Below are 13,635 nucleotides of genomic sequence, written 5' to 3' on the forward strand. Positions count from 1 at the left end.
GAGAAGAAGAAGAAGGGGGGGGGGGAAGGAAAAATAAGTTAATTAATTAATTAAAAAAAAAAAGTAATTAAAAGATTAAAGCTGAAATTCTTTAGTTTTATGACCAAAAAAAAGGATACTTTTAAAAGAATAAAGTCAAAATTGCATGAGAAAAAATGTTGAAAGTGAAAAATAATAAGAACGTGATGTTTTCATGGGTCATAATGGCTATATTTTAAATTAAAACAAAATTAAATATTCACATAATGAGCGGTAATTTAAATGTGAATATAACATAATTTTACAAGAAAAAAAGATGAAATATTACAAAAGTATAGTTGTAATTTTACAAAAATCTGCATATGACAAAGATGCTGGAATTTTAGAACAAAGTCAAAAGAATAAAATATGGCCATTAGCCATCATTTTGGAAGGAAAAAACAACTAAGACAAACAATGGTTGTGATTTAATTTGTAAGTTCTTGATAACATATTACAAAATACTGTATATTGTAGGGATAGACCGGCCGCTTACCGGCGCCGATATTGGGCATTTTCGGTATATGCCTTTTTTCAAAATCTGATGGCCGATAAAAGGTGAAACCATTTTAATCTCAGGGAAGTATTTATTTATATTTTCAGTTACATTTATAAGATTTAGTATTTATTATACTTTCCAAGACGTACTGATAACCTTGGAAGCTCTTTGAACATTTTTTTTTTGAAATATAAGATGAAAGATAAAGAAAAAAACTTCTACATTTTTAAAAGTCTGAAAATGTGTTCAATAAGTATTAATACTTTAAGACATTACAACAAAGTCAAGATTGGCAAATTTTTTGAAGTCAATATACCCCCCACCCCCTTTTCTTCTTTTTTTTTTTTTTTTTTTACCGAAAATGAATATTGGCTTCAAATATCCGTTATCGGCCTCCTTGACTACTAATAATCGGCATCGGTATCGGCCCCGAAAAAAACATATCGGTCTATCTCTAGTATATTGTTTACCTGGAAAATAATCTTGACCGAAAAACATTACAAAATATTACAAACTTAATTTTGAAACAAAGTAAATTTTACATAAATATTTTTGATTTGATGTTTACGTGCCAACATTTTGATCTATTTCCTTAAAAGTACCGGTAAGTGATGTTACCATTTTATGGTCCACTTTATCTTTGTGGGTTAACCATGTTTTTATGTCTTCTTTTTAACACACCAGAGCTAGTGTAAGCGAGAAAACACCAGGGCTATATATACCTTGCAATTTCCAGGCTTTCCTCTGTTCCTCTTTGGCAATCTGCTCCATATCTTTGTCGTATATGTAGTCTTGACACACAAAACAATATATTCCGCCGTATAATAAGTCTATAGCTGGAAGCAGGAGGGAGAGAAAGAGACAGAGAAAGATTGCGCCATAGTTACATCACAGCAACAGATAATGGGCTTTGCTTGGCAGTTTAACCTCGACGACTGCCATCTCTTGGCCTAAATTTCCCACTCAGCCCAATCTTTTCCATCTCATGCTTGCGCCCGTCAATCCGCGCAGAGAGGATGGAATCGAACTGGTGTCTCCTGCCGCTACCTGTGTTTGCAGCCATGGCCAGTCAGCCTCCTCTATTCTCAAACTCCGTAGCAAACAATACCGCTCACTCTGTTGCCGTGACAACCTATTTTTAGTCGACAGAGATCTTTACATTTTTGACGCTGCCCACGCTGGGAAACTGAGCTAATGCATGATGTGGTGTTGTATGAGTGTTCCGGTTGAGCAAGCGCATGTCCTATATGATAAATAAAATAATAAAGTTTATTATTATTATGATGGTATGTACTTGTTACATATGAAAATGTCTGGAAATTGGTCCAGACTCATGGATCTAATTGCATTTTGAATATTTAATGATGCCCTGTCGTCAAAGTGAAGTACAGATTTGTAAAGCGACAGTGCACTTTAAAGCGTAAAACAATTGACTATAGAGCTCCAATTTAAAATAGATGACGTTATGGTCAGAGAGTGGCACGTGTAAACATGTTCTTATTACACAGAATAATAATGTGATCCAACCTACAGCCTGAGGGCCATATTAGAATAAATAAACATATGAAAATTACTAGGAACACGATCAGGGATGACAATCGTTCATGTTAAACCTTTTTCAATATTTAAGATTAGAGTTGTCAAAATGAATCAAACGACAAGTAACTGCTAACTGGCTAACCATTGGCCAGTTTGCCTTGATCGCTTGGGTGTCAGTTGTGGCCATAGCATGTCATGTATAAATGCACTACATGTTTCTTTTGTGACGAATTGCTCAGTAAAGCAATTGAAGTCACGCTGGGCAGCATGCCAATCTTTCATCACTTGTTGGGGCATTACAATATGTTTGGACTAGCGCTGGTAGGCTTTATTAAGTTAGCTACGATGTTAAGGCTACCTTGTGTCAAGTTGACATATATCACTTCTCTATCTTTTACGTACTTCATCCTGGCTCGTCGTCAATCGCGCTCATTTATTACTACACAGAATTGTGTGTGACTGGTGCGTAACATGAGAATAAAAAAATTAGAATTTCAGAGCTTTTGGGAAATTTCTATTTAGTTTTGCAATCTAATGATTTGACTTATCTGATTAATCAGTACTACTCTTTCTCCTTTGTATTTCTGGATGTCACGTCAGGTTTGGTACTACGCCAGACGTGGTTTGGGGGAGGACACTCGCGTTTGCCGATGGGGTTATCCCACTTAAGATTAATGATGACAAAACAAGCACATAATCAATCCACCCACATATCCATGTTTGTAAGTCAAGACCTTACCTAGATTGTGCCTCTTGTTTTTGGCGTGCTCGTGGATGTGTTTCTTGGTGAAGCAGCCGAAAAAAACACAGTACAGACAGGAGTGAAGTCTGTTCAGGTGGGCGCCACACATGTGACAGATACAGGACTTGGCCTGGGGAAAAGGAGACAGACCAACACATGGGAGAAAAAGATGGGTTCGGTAAGGTGAAAACAGAGTGCAGACTACAGGAAGAAAAGAAAAAAAAGAGCTGTAACAATGTAAGCGATTGCGCTGGAATAGCCTGCCACGAGAATTTCAAGTTGTATACTTCAGCACGCCGCTTGGTTGGAGAGGAGACAGACGAAGATTACCCCCAGCGCAAACCTCGATGCAGCCCAGTGGCAACATATTTCCCCCCACAACTCTCTAACATAAGTGAGGCATGATGGGATTTAATGTTTGGCAGGCATGAGTTGAGTCATCGGGGCTAGAGTGACCGTAGTACAGCATGTGGGATAACAGACAGGACCGAACACGAAAGGTCAGGTCTGCGGAAAAACTATTTGTCTTGTATGCACTATGCACCAAAATGAAATTTAATAGCAAACAGTCAGGAACCATCAAGCAAAGATCATCAGGACAGACAACAAGAAATGCTCGGTTGTACATGATCACATTGTATCCTACCAGGCAACCGAAAACTGTTTACAAAAGTGTATCCATATTCAAAAACTATAAAAATAACTTGTTACATACACGCTTCCAATAATAAGGTCAGCATTTGTTCAATTCTACCGAAAAGCTGTCAAAAATGTATGAACAACATACTTCTCAACTGTAAGTTACACAGTTTTCATTGGTTGGCTGGTCCTGTGAGGCGACACTTGAATATATTAAAATTAGAGCTCAGACTGGCACCCAAAATCCTCGTTCCGTAATGCTTTCTGTGCATTACCACCACTTATATTATTTGCCAAAATAGTCATATGTCTGATAAAGTAATCGGCCTAATATTGTCTTTCTGTAAAAACAGAACATTTTGCAAACAAACTCGATATATTAAATGATGTTGAACCATATTTGCAAGAATTGAGTCAGAATTTTAAAAAGGTAACAGACTACTACAAAAATATTTTCAATTGTAATGATTTTATTTTGTTTTCCAGAACAAGTCAAGAAATTACGTGAATAAAATCTGACTTTTATGAGAACAAGGTCAGAATTTAACGAGCATTAAGTCAGGATTTTACAAAAATACAATAAAGAATAAAGGCAATGTGGACTGCTGTTCAATAAGTCAGAAATTTACTCGGCCTCAATATATTGTGAGAAAAATCCAATTTAATTGGGGGGGGGGGGGGTTTACATTATACAGGATGTATTTACTGTTTAGTATTTAAAAGTTGGTCCCCCCCACCCCCCTCGTTATTCTACGACTATTCTTGGAATGTTATGCTTATTTTCTCATGACTGTCACTGACTTTTAGTCTATGAAGGATTTTTTTATTTTTCTACTTTAGCAAAATTGAAGAAAGAGATAGAAATGTTTGTCCCTTGTTGAGATCTCAAGCTAACACTAAATCACAACAAAGTTAAATAATAATATAATTATTATTATTTTTAAGAAGTGCTCTGTGTTCTCCCAGTGACGTCAAGGCTCTATCTATCTATCATGCATATCTTTAATGCTAGAGGACAGCAGGTATGTACTATCCAGTATTCACACAGGGTGTCTTTCTTTTGTTAAAAAAAAAAGAAAAAAGGTGTGTGTCCTGTCCACATGAAGCAACATAATGCGTTGCTAATATGGCTGCCATGACTAGTCGACTAGGCACGACTAAATTGTTCATTTTGATCGTCGGCGAGTCATTTGTCTATGTATTTATTTATTTGGCACTTTGGTTTGCTCTCGAAACTGCCTCGTTTCCTGCTACATGTATGCCTGTCTGTGACGCACATGCGCAGTACTGGTAATCCAGGTCATCCGTGATGTAAATGGAAGCAATGTGGGTAATACTGCAAATCTATTGTGGCAACAGGCTCATCTCAAAAGTGTTCCTCCTATCTTTATGGATTTTATTATTGTTATTATCCCCTCCTCCCCCGTTTCAGGCGCATAGTTCATTTTAATTGTGTAGATCAATTTACTACTTTTAAATTATGCATACTAGTGAGGAAAAACAAATTGTTTTGGATGAAGGTTAAATAAAAACAAATTAAAAACAAACACGCTTGGACGATTAACCGAAATTTTATCGGGATTTCTTTAGCAAGCACGGAGCGAATCAGTGTTATTCTGCCGTTCCTAAGGGTCCTTTAAGCTGTTTAATGACACTCCAGTTGGAGTTAACTATAGAACTAAACACACGATAAAGAGAATTACACACAGTGTGTATTTAAATAAGGACTGGGCAATAAATATAACTAATTCAATACATCGTCTTTTTAAAAATCTAATCGTTGAAAAGATTCTAAATCTAGAAATCGACTGTTACATCCAAATGTTTTTGTGAGTTGTAATTGTTAGATGGAATAAGAAGTCCACTTTTGTTTCAAGTTGAGACCACTTTATTCTGTTGCACTCCGCTCCCACCACTGTTACAACCACTGCCCAACATTCGCTCTTTCACAAGAGCCCACTTGGCAAAAAGAAGTAGCACTGCCCCCTTGCGGTGCGGCATGTGATGGTTATTAAATTGAACAACAATTTAGGTATCTTGAAAAAAACAACAAGAAAAACAAATGAACATTATACACATGTATAACATGAATGTGTTATACGCAAATACTGAACTGTGTAACCATTAAACAATAAATTGGTTGTTTACTCAATTTTCCAATGACCTTCATAGAGAGTGTCAGACAGTCTGCCAATTGATATTTGGTGTCTGACCACAGCATCTTTTTAACCCTTTTGGTTTCAATGAGCTCTTTAATAGAGCTGATTTTCCAAGCGAAGCCTTTTTCAGCAACAAATTTAGTAAACTTCAATGCATCCATAAGAGCTTTGAGATGTGCCACGACTGTCATTTCAAACATTTGAGATCCACCCCAAATGAAATCATCAACATGACAAGCAAGAACACCGGTTACATTTTTGTCATTGTCCTGCCAGTAGAAAACTGCTGGGTCTACTTTGGATATAATACCTCCTGCCTCAATCATTATATTCTTTACTCGGTTGTACCAATACAGAGAGACATCTACCAAGCCATACACACACTTTTTTAATTTCCAAAGTGTCCCTGCACTGTTCGCTTCAGGAGGAAGTTTGACAAAAATGTCTCTAGACAGTTCCATACCCTGTAAAAAGGCTGACTTTATGTCCATCGATTGAAGTTGCCATTGTCTTTGACAAATCACTGCTACAAGAAGCCGCAGTGACTCAGACGCACAGGTTGGTGAGTCTTTTTGTAGCTCTGTAACTTGCAGCTCCTCAAATCCTCTTGCAACAAGACTTGCTTTTGGTACTAATCCAGTCACTGTCACTTTCAGAGTGCAGACCTATCGTGTGGATATGCGCTTTTGTCCCTTGTTCTCAACTTCTTCAAAAATATCATTTTGTCTCCAGTTTAGTATTTCACTTGACTTGGCTTCATCAAATGAGTCACTTTTCCAGCACGTCCCAAAACTTTTGCCGTTTGTTGAATGCCATTTTCTGGATTTTTGAACGTTACAATCTGACCAGCTTCCATGCTCTTGTCCTTCAGCCCTCGGGTTTTCCATAGCGGGCAATAGATCATTCTCACTGTGTTCAACATGTGTCTCTTCTTCCGGCTCACTGTCGCTTGTTGTTTTCTTGATCACAGGTAATCTGAGAGTCGTAATCATGTTCCTGAGTAACTTTCTTCAGTCTGAGTTTGATGAACTCGTACACAGGTGCCTCCATGTCTGACCAAAACAACTGCACACCATCCTGTCCAATGACCACTCATGGCCCTTTCTATTCAGGACAGTCCACTCTTTTGTAGTGAACCTTGTCACAGAGTTCAAACTTCTCATCTGTGTGACACACCTGTTTCTTTAGTGCTCTTCGTATTTTCTCCAAACATTCTGTTTCAGTAAAAGCCTTTCTTGCTGTGTGCAGAAATCTGCTTGGCGACCCATTCACTTTTTGTGGTATCTTCTAGAGCAGGTGCTGGGTCAATCAACACAGAAGGTAGATTGGGATTCTGTCCAAATACCAGCTGATGTGGACCGTAGTCATGAACACTTTGCATGCAGTTCGTTGCCATCAAAGCCCAGTCCATAGCAGTGCTCCAGTGTCATCCAGTGCTTGTTTTCACTTTCATTATGAAGTCAGTTAGGGTCTGATTGTGTCGTTCTAACAGCCCGTTACTCCAAGGACTGCAGGCAGCTGTTGTTTTTACTTCCATGTTAAAATTCTCAGCCATGTCTCTCACTTCTTCATTGTTGAACTCCCCACCATTATCACTTAACTGTTTTTTAGGTGGGCCGTGCAAACTGAGCCAGTATCTTCACACTTTTCACTGAGTAGACCACTTTTCCATCGCCAAACTTAAATGGCCTGTAACTTTGTTTTTCACTCTCTCTCATAGTATTAGCACTTGTCTTTCCTAATACTGTGCTGTAGTGTTCAAGCCACTGTTGTCCGCACACTGTCCTAGTGCAAGCAGTTTCTATTATTGCTGAGCCAAAACATTCTGTCATGAATATCTCTGCATCTGTTGGTGGTTCCTTGGTAAACAGAGTAACATTACACTCTTCAACTTCCGTTTCACGATCCTCCGTTATTTTTACACTTACGTCTTTGTGTGGACAGTCTTTAGCCCAGTGAAACGTACTTTGGCACACTGCACATTTTGATCGCCGCCCATACTTGTCAAGTGGATTTGTACTGTTTTGTGGAGTTTTCTGTCAAGGGGACCTTTGCCAGGCTTTGGGTTTTTTTTTCGTTGCTGCTCCATTGCATATACCGTTTCCTGGCTGATACCTTCCGTTACAGCACTCGCATTTCCGCCAAATATCCTCTTCAGGGCTGACTTCATGTTAGCAAAGGTTAAGTCACTGCATGCTAAAGCTAGCTACCTGTCTGTCATTTCCAAACACGCTGTGTCCAACAGCTTGAAAGCTAAAACAGCATCCGGTAACTCCATGTTTTATTTCCGCATTTGTGAATAGATGTTCAAACTCAATTATAAAGTCCGCCATGGACATATTCACGTCTTTCATAATCAGGTTAAAATTGAAGTAAGCCTCATGTATTCTGTCCTTTTCTTCTTTTAGGAACAACCCATCAAGTTTCGCAAATAGAGTGTTCATTCCTGTGTCATCATTTAGTTCGTCTACTGGAATTTCCATCGCTGTTTCTCGCGCTCTACCTGATAGCGCCAAAGCCACCACAAGGGCTTGCTTTTTCTTGTCCAAGTCGGTGACCCTTGTCCAAATTCCAACCTCCTTTTTCCAGCTTTCGTAGGGTTTTCCACCTTCAAATGGTGGTTGCTAACCATCCTCTGCTACCAATGTTAGATGGAATAAGAACTCCACCTTTGTTTCAAGTTCCGTTGTACTCCGCTCCTACCACCATTGCAACCACTGCCCAACACTCGCTCTCTCACAAGAGCCCACTTGGCATAAAAGAAGTAGCACTGCCCCTTTGCGGTGTGGCATGTGAAGCTAATTAAATTGAACAGTAATTTTGCACAAGTGGCAGAATGCTGGATGGGTGGTTTACATGACATGTTTACAATAGCTACCAACTACTTAATGGAGACAAAAGCACAAATTATGAATGCTAAGTTTATGTTAAAACTGATCTGGAATCAGTATAAATTAATGTTGTCTGGGCATTTTGCGGAATTATTTTTGAAGAAATAAAACCTTTAAATAAACGCTTATTGGTTTAATAGATTAAAATTGATTAAAATTGTAATCGTCCTGAATGACTGCAAAAATCGAGATTTTATTTTTTGACCATATTCGCCCAGCCCTAATTTAAATACAAAACATGCTTCATTTTTAAAACCACGCTAGCCTAGCGCTAATGTTAAAGAGCATGGTAGATCCCATTCAAATGCTAACAGGAAGTTAGCATCAACTTCGTGAGCAATAGTTCTTCAAATAACGAATATTCATACACAAATTCTGTGGAAGCACATACCCATGGGTAAAATAAAACTCAGACACAAATTCTTCCCAATTTGTGAAAAAGGAGGTATCTTAATAGAATTCAATTGCAACTTTCTTGCAATCCTGCTCCGTCGCATTGCACGCAGGGCAGTGTTAAAAAAAGAAAAACTGTATTTGAAACATCCACATAATTGTAAATAGTACCACAGTTGCACACATTTGTAAATAGTTTGCGAAATTGTTTTGTCAAATTGTTACACTGTTGAATGGAAATAAACGTATTTTGCAATCTAAAAACACTTTTTCATTGTTGGTGGTGGTGTATTACAGAAGTAAAGCACTATTTAGGTGTTTGTGGCATCATTCATGGACAAAAAGAAGTGTACAATTCACTAGAGTGCATGAAATAACATCGTTTCACAAAAAGCTCTTTTTCTCCGCTTTTTGTTTCAAAACAGAGCATTTCGGTGAAACTAACCATTTTCTATTGTTGATTACTGAAGAACGGAATAAGGTAGAAACAAACTTTTTTTTCTGATGAAAGATGAGAGCTCAATCTTTCATTTGGTAGTATGTGTGTTTCCATAGTCCAAACACAACATTTTCTGTGGACCTTGAAAGATCAGTCAAAATGCTTAAATCGGCTGGCACTGGCGACATCCCGTTTCTGAAAACGTCTGGCAGTCAAAGAGTTAAGTTTGAAAATGAAGAATGAAAATGCTAGAGGCTTGAATTTCATATTTAATTTCATTCTTTAAAAGAAAAAAATAAAGGGGACAGAAAGAAGAAAAACTTAACACACACACACACACACACACACACACACACACAAAGGTCAACACAAAATAAATGACAGCAAACAGTCAAGACGCTTTCTGAGTAACAATTAAACAAAATAATTAAATAGAATGACCTTGTACAAATTATATTTATCCAGAAAATTGCCAGGACTCGTACGCATTTCATCAGCATTGCATAAAGTTAATTGAAAATTTCAATAAATCGTTCCCTGAAGTTAACAGTAAGTAATCTGTTATCGGCTATCAGATTTTCTTAAAAAGACAGATGTTGATATCTGTTAAAATGCCAAATATTGGATTATAATCAGCCCGGCCGATAATTGTCGATCCCTATTCCATTAACTGACATAATAAATACATAAACCTCAGCGGGGTTTAGCTCTACATTTCTACTGAATGGTCCAGTTGTGTTTGGTTTATTGTTACAGTGACTTGTGTTTGCACTGGGGTACTGTGTAGCCTGGATGTCAATGTAAATGCTTCAGCCATGTAAAAAGTGTGACCTTCTCTCTTCCTAAGCACGTTCGATGTTTAAAGACAATGACAGGCAATCACTTTATGCTCCTGGTCCCCTGCACAGCTCGATTTACTTTCCCGGTTCACAAGCGATGTACCTCCTCAATATCATCAGCCACGAGTCGCACTCCACCCTGGGCTTTTAATGTTCTATTAGAGAAGATATTGATCAGCCAGTGGCTCAAATGACTGGAACAACTGTCAGACAGGTACGAGAGGCTCATGTTTGCAACCTGCTGGGCCACATCTTCCATCTGGAGAATGCGCTTTAAGGCGCTCTTTGGCTGGTGTCCAAAGCAAGTGACGACACAGAGAGAAAAAAACTGCTGGCTGATTGAAGGGCAGATATATGCTGGTAATTACCTGGATGATTATTTCGGTCCAAGTATCAAGCAAGTCACATACCGCAAAGATAAAATATTGAATCTCATGATCAATTTCCGTATTTTCCCAAATGCATTCATATTTGTAATGAAAACCAGCGAGAAGAGCTAGGATGACAACAACTATAAAGAGGTGGACAAAGGTCTGGCTCAACAGCGCACACTTCTTCTGCCGCAAAGAACAGATCGGGGAGGGGAGGATAAAGTCAATACAGTGCAGACCACGGATATATGAGAGCAGTGACTCACAGTGTATTATGCTTGCGCATAATTCTCAGCAGTTTCTGCAGATGCCAAAATTAACAGCGGAGATGCATGCAAAATAAAACACAATCCCCAAAATATATATGACCCTATGGGGGCTGCATCTTTTTCGCAGTTGCTATATCAATGTTGACACTATTTCACATAATACTAATAGTTTTACAATAAACAGCCTATGGAGCCGTACTCCACAGGTTAAGCGATATTCAAAATCACAAAACTAGCTGAAAAAAAGTTCAAGATATTTGTCCACAAATTTCTCTATCCTTTTGTACTTGGATAATCAATTTTAAAAAAATCCCTATTGTGTGATAAATAATGGTTATCTTAACTTAAATCTTTGACCCAACAATACATAGTCAGAACGCGCTTATTCAGACAACAAACTGGTCCAACCACCTCATGAAGAAAAGAAAAAAAGCCTCACTGTACAAGAGCACCAGCCAATTAGATTGCAATCCAGGCTAACTAATTCAGCAGGAAAACAAAACACACACAAAACAGTTGAACGTAACCTTAACAAAAGGTTGTACAATAAATGATCATTAAAGCAACCAGATACCAAGTCATTTTACAGTAGTACTGACATCCATTCTCTAAAGTAACTGATGGGTCCCCCTGGGGGACTTCAAGGCATTTCCCTCTCAGATGAGCTAATCTGTCCAGATCAGTGGTGTCCAAACTATGGCCCGCCATTCATTTTTTTGGGCGGCCCACGGCATATACTCAAGATAACTAACATGGCCACAATGCTTTTTTTTTTTTAAGAGGGTGGATTAAACGTTGGATTAAAAGTGTCAAGGTCCAATTTGTAAAAAAAATCACATTAATGCTTCTTAAATTTGGGCAGTTTACAACAGATTGTTCTTGTGCTTCAGAATGTTTAGTTGGGATTCAGCTGCCGCTTAGTGAAAAGGCGGATCTATTATAGTGGCACACTGGGTTCACCCCAAAACCTAAAAAAAATCAATACTGGACTATTTGCCTTTAGCAGTAGGAGTTTTTCAAAAATAACTACGTTATATCAACAATGCATAATTGCTTCATTGATTTTACCGTGTTTAATATACAAGTTTTTTTTTGTTTTTGTTTTTTTAAACTGGGCCTTGCATCTTTCTATTTTTAGAAAAAGTTTAGACACCCCTGCTCTAGATTATTTGGGGTTCATTCCAGTGGTCGATTCAGCATCCGAACTCCTTACTTTAAGGATATTCTTTCTGAACCCGCAGGATCTCCTACCTGATGGAGGTGTATGAACCGGAAGGTAACCAGTTATCAGAACAGACAAAACCACCTCATCCAGATATTCTCAGAGTGCTGAAGCAGTGGTTCTTTTGTGAAGTCCAGAGATCTAAACCCCTCACCCTAATTCTCATGTAAGGCTTGCTACTGTGTACAAGGAATCAACACAATGTCATAACTCAAGAAATACCATAGTTCAAAATCTAAACAGGCAAAACCAACAGTGATTGGTATACCATTCGCACTATGGGTGGTTAGACTCCAACATATTTTCATCTAAAAACAAGACCCTGGCATTCTTCAGTGCCTTGGGTTAGGTTATTTATAGAACAGAACCAGTTTATTCATTTGTTGACTGACAAGCCATCAACCTATCCAATTCCTACCACTAAGTACTCACACATTTTGTATTTTTCACAAGCAGACAAGGACCCATTTACAGACCTAAGATGACACCTGGGTTCCCAGGTTTTAACAAAAGACAATAATTGAGTGTCCATGCGAGGGGAGATTTGTTGCCTCTTGGGTTTTCGGTCTTGGCCGCAGCCTTGGAGAGTGATTGACAGGCCATTAGCCAGATGGTGGTACAAAAGGAAAGCGCGCTGGCTGATTTGGGCTACAAGCAGCGTGCATGCTCGGAGAGCGGCCTCTGTGGTGTCTGCTGGCCCGTCAAATGAGAACTAGCAGCTGGACGAGAGGCAAGGAAGAAATGTGGACCAGTGGGAGGAAGCGGTTCAGGGGAGAATCAATCAAAGGGCTCTTGTGCGAGAGGCAGAAAGGGGTTAAACCAGTGGCTTCTTAAAAAATCTTCTTCATTCGATCAAAGGTTCTTCTATATGATTGGCGGCAAGAGCGCCAAAATGAAGCATTTTAGAATTGTTCACAATGTCTCACTCATTCCAAGACCGTAATAATCAATACTGCAATCAAGTACCAATGCACGTATGCTGATTATTTACATCACAGTTGAGCCAAGCATACTTGCGGTTCACAGAACCGCATAATTGCAACAACAAAAAATTATGTTATTAAATTTTTTTTTTTTTTTGTATTTTAATTGTCCATGTTTTGTGGAACATGTGGGGACATTTCTTACACCGATTTTTGCCATTTGCTGGTGGGCCAGGTCCCTATCCCTCATGAATAGTGGGGGTCAAATGTATATACCAATATCAATATTAACACATTAAATGGGACATTTCTGTATTAAACTGACTTTTTACTTGCTGGTCTACAAATAGTTGGATCTCTGGAGTGCCTGCCTGCCCATCAAGTATGTATTCCCATACAACCACCAAGTAAATCACTTGTGAGCTGTCCGGCAATGTGTTCACTTGCATAGTACAATAATTGAATAAGTGTAATTCTGCTTATTTATGAAGTGCTTACTCTATATGCGCGCTTCACAGTTTGTACTCACTTTCTTTACACTAGGGACACAAGAATTAGCCACATCGTAGCGCGTCTTCAGTTGTCATGGTTACAGAAAAGCCAGACTGCATTTGGGTGGAATGAGAGAGGCTACAGGAAGTCCTCAAGTTACGGCGGTGTTCCGTTCTTACGCTGGCAATGTAACATGAATT

The 13,635-nt window shown here is 38.6% G+C and overlaps 1 protein-coding gene across 4 annotated transcripts in view; it reads right to left on the bottom strand.

Moving 5' to 3' along the window:
• Nucleotides 1-13,635, bottom strand: part of LOC144044502 (ubiquitin carboxyl-terminal hydrolase 22) — a 33,446-nt gene that overhangs the window by 17,041 nt on the left and 2,770 nt on the right. For all 4 annotated transcript variants that reach the window (XM_077558958.1, XM_077558957.1, XM_077558956.1 and 1 more), the window contains 2 exons: nt 2,796-2,928; nt 1,240-1,353 (listed from right to left, as the gene is read on the bottom strand). In XM_077558958.1, the coding sequence (XP_077415084.1) occupies nt 1,240-1,353; nt 2,796-2,928 (247 nt within the window). The remainder of the gene's footprint in view (nt 1-1,239; nt 1,354-2,795; nt 2,929-13,635) is intronic.

This window comes from Vanacampus margaritifer, chromosome 2 (assembly GCF_051991255.1).
Source record: "Vanacampus margaritifer isolate UIUO_Vmar chromosome 2, RoL_Vmar_1.0, whole genome shotgun sequence".
Taxonomy (NCBI): Eukaryota; Metazoa; Chordata; class Actinopteri; order Syngnathiformes; family Syngnathidae; genus Vanacampus; species Vanacampus margaritifer.